Source organism: Clarias gariepinus, chromosome 2 (genome assembly GCF_024256425.1).
Source record: "Clarias gariepinus isolate MV-2021 ecotype Netherlands chromosome 2, CGAR_prim_01v2, whole genome shotgun sequence".
Lineage (NCBI taxonomy): Eukaryota > Metazoa > Chordata > Actinopteri > Siluriformes > Clariidae > Clarias > Clarias gariepinus.
In genome coordinates, this window is record NC_071101.1 from 3,560,635 (window position 1) to 3,570,525 (window position 9,891).

The 9,891-nt window shown below is 41.9% G+C and overlaps 1 protein-coding gene across 1 annotated transcript; it reads right to left on the bottom strand.

Moving 5' to 3' along the window:
* Nucleotides 1-323: 323 nt before the first annotated feature.
* Nucleotides 324-9,199, bottom strand: LOC128544185 (CD276 antigen homolog). The gene is made up of 5 exons (XM_053514201.1): nt 9,095-9,199; nt 8,240-8,312; nt 7,790-8,140; nt 1,867-1,914; nt 324-1,703 (listed from the first exon to the last, which is right to left on the bottom strand). Exons 2-5 carry the CDS (start codon nt 8,286-8,288, stop codon nt 1,621-1,623), a joined length of 531 nt encoding a protein of 176 aa, XP_053370176.1. The 5' UTR covers nt 8,289-8,312; nt 9,095-9,199; the 3' UTR covers nt 324-1,620.
* Between the last annotated feature and the right edge of the window lie 692 nt (nt 9,200-9,891).

Genomic DNA, 9,891 nt, shown 5'->3' on the forward strand with positions numbered 1-9,891 from the left:
TTTAAAGCTAAAAAACAAAGGGATCAATAGTTAATAATCAAATCTATTACTATCCCCTACTACACTCTATATTATACTACATCACTAAAATTTATCAATGAAGGTTGTGACTTTTTTAAACGTACAGTAAATTATCAAATGTAAAATGTTCAAAATCATATAGGTTAATAATAAAATTATGATTTAAGAAGAATAGGATTATTTTATAAATGAAAATATTAATGATCAGTCTTTTAAATAAGGAAAAATAATTATATAATTATGCAATAATAACAATATTTAAAATAATATAATCTAATGCAATTAAGCTTTGACAAAATAAGATTGACCCTAACTGTACTTAGTCAGGGTGTACTTAGACCCTAATTATTAAGTCCAAAAATGCATTATAATCTTCTGATCATAAAAAGAATAAATAAATAAAGTATAATAAAACTAAAAATTAACCAATAAATTATTTCAATAACTTTAAAGAAAGTGAATAGAAATAGGAATAGGAAAATAAGAATAAGATTATTATGCATCTTAGAAAAAGCTTAAAACTTTCTCTGACAAAAAACCCAAGTCTTCAATAGTCTGGTTAAGAAAACAGGAAGAAACCAAACTTTTCCCAAAAAAGGGAAAAATGAAAACAAGATCTTTAAGGCCAACCCAGACATGAATAAATAAGAGATGAGAGGGGAAAATTACATAATGGGGAGGTGCCACATCAATCTGACCTGAGCAGAAATGGCTTACATCTCATGAATATTAAGTAGTTTCTTGACTTAAGGAGGAGCAAACAATGTTTTTTCATGGGGTGTTTGTTGTCTTCTGGCTGGCCAGTCCAGTGCTGTCCATTTACTTTTGGTTGCAATAAACTTTTTTGCTCTTTCAATGCTCAAGTAGTTGTTGGGTTTGTGTTTAGAAAATTGCTGCAGGTTACAAAATTTGCCACGACAGTCCTCAGAGATAAATCTGGGTACACGCTCAACAACAGCTCTGTTAATGTGAATGGGAGTGTGTGTGTGATTTCCAGCTCGTCTGAAATCCACAATGACCTCCTTCATCTTCTTGGTGTTGAGTTCCAGGTTATTGTCCTCACACCATGTTACTAGGTGCTGGATCTCCTCCCTGTAAGCGTCTCATCGTTACCTCTGATCAGGTCCACCACCGTGGTGTCATCTGTGAACTTGATAATGCTGTTTGAGGTAGAGGCAGGTACGCAGTCATGAGAGAAAAGGGAGTATAAGAGAGGGGACAACACACACCCCTGAGGAACTCCAGTGCTGAGGGTGAGACTAGAGGAGGTGAGGTTGTTTAATCAAACAGACAATCAAATGTCCTTGAGATCGTCTCGTATAATGTGATCAGTAATGATAATAAAGATCTGCTGTAACTGTGCAGTGTAACACCAGCTTAACTCAGAGTAAAGTGCAGATGTTTGGATCATTTGATACACCACGCTGTGAGAAGAACAAACTGGTTCCTCCAGAACAAAATCCTGTTCAAGTTCAGTTCTGGAAGAAAGTCCAGTCTCACTAATGCTGAGTTCTGACAGGAAAGTGTGTAAAAGCTGCAGTGTGTAGTTTACTGTGTGTGATTGAAACACACAGTCCTGTACACAGCTGTAGGTCACACTCATGTTTCTCCACAGAAGAGCTGGACGAGTAAACATGAGACGAGGGACAGGACCAGGACCAGTGGGTGAGGACTCTTCATTACTGCAGAGAGACAGAAATGAGTTTTAGTTATTATATTTAACAAGAACATGTACAACAATAATATTTATTTATTTATTTATTTATTTATTGTCACCAATCTGTAGATGATTAATTAATAAAATCAGGTTGTTTTCCAGAGAAGGTTCAGTAGATACTGACTCACCTGTTGGAGCTGATGAGAGACCTCTGGGTGTGTCTTCACCACGGGAAACTAAAAGTAAAAAATACTTTGACTTGAACACCCATCATTTTCCTTAATTAACAGATAATAGAGTCAAAAACCTTTGCAATGCAGATGCTTCCAAGAACAAAAAAAAACGTCTCAGGTTACTTTACTGTAACCCTGTTCCCTGAAAAAGCGAGAACGAGATGCTGCGTGAAAACGCTATGGGAACATCTTTTTGTGTTGCCAGTTGTGAAGCATGTGTGTATCAAACACGCCAAATTTTTGGCATATATAACCTCGGTCGGGTGACGTCATCTGATGAAGTGCACCTGCAGGTTATAAATAGGAGTGAACCGGAAACATTCCTCAGATTGATTTGTCTGAAAGGACGTCCAGTCCTGCAAGCAGTGCGGTATTGAAGCGCAGCATCTCGTTCCCGCTTTTTCAGGGAACAGGGTTACAGTAAAGTAACCCGAGACATTCCCTTTCAAAAGCTACACTTGATGCTGCGTGAAAATGCTATGGGACCGAGGATACCAACGCCAACGCACTGTAAGTGTCTGGACCCCCAGGGTTGTGTTGCGTGTGCGCAGAATAGCCAAGGAGGTCTCAGACCTAGCTCTGGGAGGCTGACTCGAGGAACTGTGAGCCTGGAGTAGCATGAACATCCAAACTATAAATCTATCAAATGTGTGTGGAGAGGACCAACCTGCCGCATTACACACTTGCTGCAAGGGGACTCCTCTTGCCAGCGCAATAGATGAGGCAATCCCCCTGGTCGAATAAGCCCTGATTCCTAGAGGCGAAGTGTAACCATGCGCCTCGTAGGCTAGGGCAATAGCATCTCTCACCCAATGTGACAGCGTATGTCTAGTGGCGGATTGTGGAGCCTTTCCTGGGGAAAGAAAGAAATATAATGCTCACGATTTACCAGGCAAAACGAAAGGAAAAAATTTATGCGTTCTGAGCACAATGCATCAGGCAGTTTTAACTGATAGTGGCGAAAATAAACTGCCTGAAACAATTTCCTACTACAACAGCACTAAAGTTGGCGTTGATGTTATGGATCAAATGGCGCAGCTGTATTCAGTAAAGTGAGACCCGCCGCTGGCCTGTGGCTGTGTTTTACAACCTCCTAGACCTGGCGGCAATTAATGCACATATTCTATATAGAGAGTGCATGAATCTGACCATAAGCAGGAGGAGATTTATTTTGGAGTTGGTAAAGGAGTTATGTGCGCACCAGAAAATGGCAAAGGCAGCAGGGGCACAGTATACTAAACTGTTTATAAAGTAGACACTGTTTTTTTTTTCATTTTGTAATCTTTTTTTTGTTTACCTTGTACTGTACAATGTATATTATTTTTTTTATGAATTACTGTAAATAAACTACAAACGTATGAGATGCGCGCACATACATACACAAACTCTCCGTGCACACACAACTGCACAGAGTAGCAAATTGTAGTGGTCCAAAATGGTCCAAGATGGCGCCGGTGAGGTCGGCTGCCGTCACGACTGCTCCGACCACCTTTTCTTTGTTTTAGTTTTTTAAGTTAGTTTTCAGCGTTTGTAAATCGGCAAAATTGCCACCATGGAGTACATTAGTTATGATAGAGACACTCTTGTTTCTATTGGTATACAATGTACTCACAATTCAAAGTTTTTAACCCCGGATCAGAGCTGGCCGAGTGAGATCCTGAGGGACAACAAAGGACGCGACGTGAAGCGGCGGCCCAGAGGGAAATGAGCCGGCGTCAGGAACAGGCTGAGAGCCAGTGCACACCGCACACCTCTGCCAAGCATCCTGCTCGCCAACGTCCAGTCACTGAAAAACAAACTCGATGACCTCAGGGCCAGGATAAAGTTCCAGAGAGACATTCGGGACCCACCAGGGGTGAAAGGACACTGGACCATTGCTACACCACGGTCAAGGATGGCTACAAGGCACAATCTCGTCCTCCGTTTTGTAAATCCGACCACGCCGCCATCTTCCTCATGCCAAAATACAAACAAAGGCTAAAAAAGGAAGTTCCGGTTCAGAGGGAGGTCGCGCGCTGGACGGACCAATCGGTGGCCGCGTTACAGGACGCACTCGATGACGCAGACTGGGACATGTTCCAAAACAGCTCCGATGATGACGTCAGCGTGTTTACGGAAGTGGTTGTGGGATTCATTGGGAAACTAGCGGACGATACCGTCGGTGTTCACATCACGCAGGACCTGTCCTGGTCCTGTCACATCAACACCGTGGTGAAAAAGGCCCAGCAGCGTCTCTACCACCTCAGACGCTTGAGAGATTTCCGACGGCCCTCCAAGGTGCTCAGGAACTTTTACTCCTGCACCATAGAGAGCATCCTGACGGGAAACATCTCAACCTGGTTTGGGAACAGCACCATTCAGGACAGACGAGCTCTACGGAGGGTGGTGCGATCAGCTGAGCGCATCATCCGCACCGAGCTCCCTAACCTGCACTCAATCTAGAGCAGGCGGTGCTGGACCAAGGCCAGGAAGATTGTGAAGGACCTCAGCCATCCCAACAATGGACTGTTCTCTCTGTTGAGGTCAGGAAAGCGATTCCGCTCCCTGAAGGCCAACACAGAGAGACTGAGGAGGAGCTTCTTCCCACAGGCGATACGGTCTCTCAATCACACCACCACACAGTACTGACACACATATGGTCTTTACACACATACACTGGACATTCTGGACATTCGTTTACACTAGTGGCCACTGCACAACTACACCTGGTGGTCACAAGTCACAAGTCACTTTAAATAAATCACTTTTTAAGCATTTTTTGCACGGCACTAGACACTTTAAATATGTGGATTGCACAAACAGTGGACATTACATTACCATTACATTAACATTCTTTCATCACTATTTATTCTAACACCATTTCACATAAATATACCTACCCGTTCAGCTGCTCTTATTACATATGAGATGTAAGTCGCTCTGGATAAGAGCGTCTGCCAAATGCGTAAATGTAAATGTAACTCTTATTGTTTTATATTCCTATTACTATTCTTAGTCTTCTATTTTAGGTCACGAGCAGTTGCCTAAGCATTTCACTGCATATCGTACTGTGTATGACTGTGTATGTGACAAATAAAATTTGAATTTGAAATTTGAATTTGAATTTAGTGCTGTAGGGAACTAGTGAACAATGGATCTTCACTTTAGCGGAAAAGGGAATGAAAAATTATCAGTCATTACATATCGCTGAAGTGTGAAAAAATTTAACTCGAAAAATGATTTGTATATTTATAATAATCATTATCGAGGATCACATCATATAAATAGGACACAATAGTTTACATTTTAAATTAATTTAGAAACCCTTAGTATTATTGTAATCTGTAAAAAAATTTTTTTTATAAATAAATAAAATAAATACATCTCCGTACATCTTGTAAATTAATTGAATCATTTTCAATAGGTTATAAATGTTTCAATGCGTTATATATTATATAATGGTATCCGTTTTGGTTCAATAAATATTATACATTTATTATCAGTAGCGTAATATTTTCACAGCAGCAGCGACAGGTATCTAAGATGCTTAGGTTACCATGACGGAAAAGTGAAGTTGTTCAGCTGTTTAGTGTCACTATGCAGATGTTACACCAATTGTAGTTATTGAAATCTTTGGTTTAGTTCTCATTGAGTGGCCACACATCACTTCCATATTTCCACATTCCCGAGCTGGAGGAGTCAGAGAGTAGTAAAGGGGACATTGTGCTGTTTCTTGCGAGGCAAAGAGGTCCACCTCTGCTACATGAAATCTATCACAGATTTGCCTGACTACATTCATATGCCCTGGAATGTAAATCGCCCTGAGGGACAGGAACTTGTCCTTTGCCCAAAGCAGAACCTGGTGTGCTAGCTTGTTCAAGCGGCGCAACGCAGTCCACCCTGTCGATTTATATACGAGACTACCGTAGTGTTGTCCACCCGCACTAGGACATGGTAGCCTCTCAACTGCTGGAGGAAGTGCTTTAGGGCCAGAAATAGAGCCATCATTTCGAGGCAATTGATGTGCTGCGCGAGAAGATGACCTCTCCAGCTCCCTTGGGCTGGACAGCCATCCAAAACTGCACCCCAGCCCATGAGGGAAGCGTCTTCATTAGCATCTTGCGATGACAAGATGGACCTAGAGTGGGACCCAGAGTCAGAAACCCGGGTCTGAACCACATAGAAAGGGTACGAAGCCCTGGGGATTGGCCCTTGAGTGAAATCCCCTGGCTCTTAGCCACAAATGAAATGCTTTCATGTGCAGAAAACCCAAAGGTATCACCATGGACGCAGCTGCCATGAGATCTAAAGATCTCTGAAAGTGATGAACAGTCACTTTCTGGTCTAGCTTGATTTCCTTGAGGGTGTTGAGAATGGATTCGACACGCGCAGGAGACAGCTGTGCCCGCATTGAGATCGAGTCCCATGTGACACCCAAATATGTTGTCCTCTGAACAGGAAAGAGCACGCTTTTCGTGGCGTTGATTCTGAGGAACGGTGATGAGCTAGAACGACATCCCGATGTCGAAGCGCTAGCTCCTGAGACTGAGCCAGAATCAGCCAGTCGTCTATGTAATTCAAAATACGGATGCCCTGGAGTCGTAAAGGAGCCAGCTCTGTGTCCATGCATTTTGTGTAGGTGCGGGGTGAAAAAGCTGGACCAAATGGAAGGACCCGATACTGGTAAGCTTCACTCCCAGAAGCGAACCTCAGGAACTTCCTGTGTTGTGGCAATATTTCTATATGACAGTATGCGTCCTTCAGATCGATTGTCACAAACAAATCCCTTGGTTGGATTTGAGAAACAATCACTTTGACAGTCAACATTTTGATGGTGTTAGATGTTTGGCATCCTGAAACATGGCAGGAAAAGACCGGAGAACTAACATTTCGTTGGAGACTGGTGTTGCCCGAAACATCCCCACGGTCCTGGGTGAATAAGCCTCAGGACTTCTACCTCGTGAAGAAGACAGAACGTAGGTCTGACTTCTTTGAGGCGGATTGCGAAGCGCGGCGTGACGCATCCCAGTCTTTACAAGGGGGTGCCCGGCTCATAACACTCTCTTTCTGTGCTTCATTCCTCGCGAGAGTCAGATCCGGTCGGGACTGGCCGACAGTTCCGACTCTTGAGCACGGCGGGGAAGTTATTTCCCAAAGGCTTGTACATATAATTTTAATTTATAATTTTAAAATTCCACTTTTGCAGCCAGAAACGATATGCAATCACTCGATCGCATGCATTACTTACCTGCAGTAACTCCTCCATACCCGCAGAAGTGAGAGTAGGTCTCTCCTGTCCATTCACAGGAACCGGCGATGCGCGCTTGAGAAGTGGATGGAAAACTTCCTGATCCGGCGAGAACGTGAGAGAAAGGGGGAATTCCTTCTCGTGCGCGTCTGCCAGGTTGCACTGTTTAACCCCAGGTATGCGCTGCGGCTCGCGGTTTCTCTTTAAAGAATGCGGCTCGTGTGTGAAGCACTCGAAACAAAGGTGTGAAGATCGTGCTCCGAAAAAGATCTATTACGCAGATGTACGGATCTCCTAACAAACTCATTAATACAACGTTTAATACTTTTAAACTCGCTTGCATACACACACGCAAACACAATGCAGTTCTGAAGACAAAAAGATCTGAGGAATGTTTCCGGTTCACTCCTATTTATAACCTGCAGGTGCACTTCATCAGATGATGTCACCTGACTGAGGTTATATAAGCCAAAAATTTGACGTGTTTGATACACACATGCTTCACAACCGGCAACTGAAAAAGAGGTTCCCACAGTGTTTTCACGCAGCATCGAGTGTAGTTTTTGAAAGGAAACACAATGTTCTGTCTCCATCTAACACTCACATGTAGTGCAGAAACAGTGTGTGTTCTACTGAGACCAACTCACTTACCACGGACTGAGAGTTTAACATGGCTGATCGAGACCACTTTAAAGTTCACAGATCTCTTGGTGCGTCTCACTGTCTGGTAGCTGGTGTAGACTCCTGTATCAGTAAATGTCAGATTGTGTAACACCAGTGAACAGTTCCCCTTACGCAGCTCCTCCACAGGAACGTCCACACGACCCTCATATCCCTCACCCTGATACGACCTCTCACTCAGTCGCTCAAACACAATCTCAGATTCAATGTTCCATCTAATATACAGTCTGTCAGTGTCTACACTCGTCAGTTCACACGGCAGGACAGCTGTAGAACCCACTGGGCCAGATACACTGATCTCAGGTTCTGCAGAGAGGAGGTCTGAGACGGGAAATTATAATATAGATTAATCTGGACAGAGCAGTTATTTTAATAACATTATGTTTCATCTGTTTAATAAAAGATAAAAATGTGACTTACACACACAGACGCTGATCCACACGGTGCAGATGTAGGAAAAGTTGGTCATGGTGCGTCAGTGTGTGTAGATTTACTACAACAAACAAATATATTCATACAACTGAGTTCTTCTTGAAATCTGTCTATAATTTCTTAATTAATTTTAATTGTTAACTAATTATGTATAATACAATATTTTAACAAATATTATAACCAACACGAAAGATTGCATTCAAAGCCGTTTTAGCTGCTTCACACACAGAATGTTAAAATAAACAGCACTGAGGAGACTCGATTAACAGGAGACACATTAATCATTCAGACATTACAGTAGTGTTCCTGACACAAACTATACACACCCCTGTTACACTCTCCTGAGACGACAACAAGAGATGTTCATAACCTTCTTAAACCACAATATCATAACCCTGGTCTACAATATCTTCCTCCACTTCATCATCTATAATCATTGTTCTCATTGTACAGAACTCCTTCTCTGTGAGCTGCTGAGTGACACTTCTGGTTAGATGATAACTGGATTCTGACGCCTCGTACCGAGCATGTGCAGTGACAATAAAGTTCAGTCTAATCTAATCTAATCTAATCTAAGGTTCAGAGTGTTTCTGTAGATGATTGACAGTTTGCTTGACTTTGATGTTCCTTTACAGCATTTCTGTAGTTAAACACAATATTGTGGAAGCAGCTAGTATGTGTTTACTGTTTCTATTTATGATTAATGTTGAATATACTGTATGTAACTGCTGAATGAATATCTAAACTCTATGAGTGTTGTGTAATTAGTGCACTAAGTGAAGTTCTGAGTTGTGTAAGAGCTGTGATATAGAGTTTATAGAGTTATATAAAGTTCACACTCACCCTCTCTTCATGTCTCAGACACTGTGTTTACACTTTAAATCACATCATCACATTAAAGTTACACAAATCCTTCAACAAAACATCAAGCAGATCCGAGTTTCCTCTCCTCTCAACTTCACACACACTTACAGCAGCAGCTCTCCGGGTGGAGGAGTGTGTGTGTGTGTGTCTCTCTACCGCGCTGTCCTGTTTTATACTAACAGGAAACTGAACGCACGATGACGTGAAGTGCAGAATCTAAACCTGAAATGTTTGCACGGACCCAGTTCCTCACTGATTAAATTTTCTCATTTCAAGCTGTGGTATGAGAATGGATGAACCGTGTGCAAACACTTCTCAAGTTGCCAGATCCTCAGGTTTATTTTCAGAGATAAGTCTGTTGAGAAACACTAATATTTCTGTCCTGACATTTTATCATGTGTTTATTTTCTTGTCTTATTGAACTGTACAAATACATTAACTTCCCCTAAACATGACATTTATCACATGTTTTCTTGTTAAACACTACATATGTATTATAAATGTGTTTCTAAAGTATAACACACTCAGGTTGAAGTTCTTCTGACTCTGATTTCACTCCATAGGTAATGACAGTGTGATGACCAAAGTCACACAATCACTCAAATTAAGATGAAAATCACATTTTACACCCACTGTAGTACTGGATCAGTTCTTTATTAATATAGGTTTAGAGATGTGACGGGTGTACTGAAACTATCTTGAGAATGTTGTGCATGTTATAACAGATACCTGTACACTGTAGATTCCATACATAGCCCAACACTGTAGATTCCATA

What these genes read in the sequence shown, in the direction of transcription:
- LOC128544185 (XM_053514201.1), bottom strand. Translation starts at nt 8,288, where the DNA reads ATGACCAACTTTTCCTACATCTGCACCGTGTGGATCAGCGTCTGTGTG. An exon ending in TGTTAAACTCTCAGTCCGTG is followed by an intron (nt 1,915 to 7,789) that starts GTAAGTGAGTTG and finishes TTTTACTTTTAG; the next exon opens with TTTCCCGTGGTGAAGACACA. An exon ending in TCTCTCATCAGCTCCAACAG is followed by an intron (nt 1,704 to 1,866) that starts GTGAGTCAGTAT and finishes GTCTCTCTGCAG; the next exon opens with TAATGAAGAGTCCTCACCCA.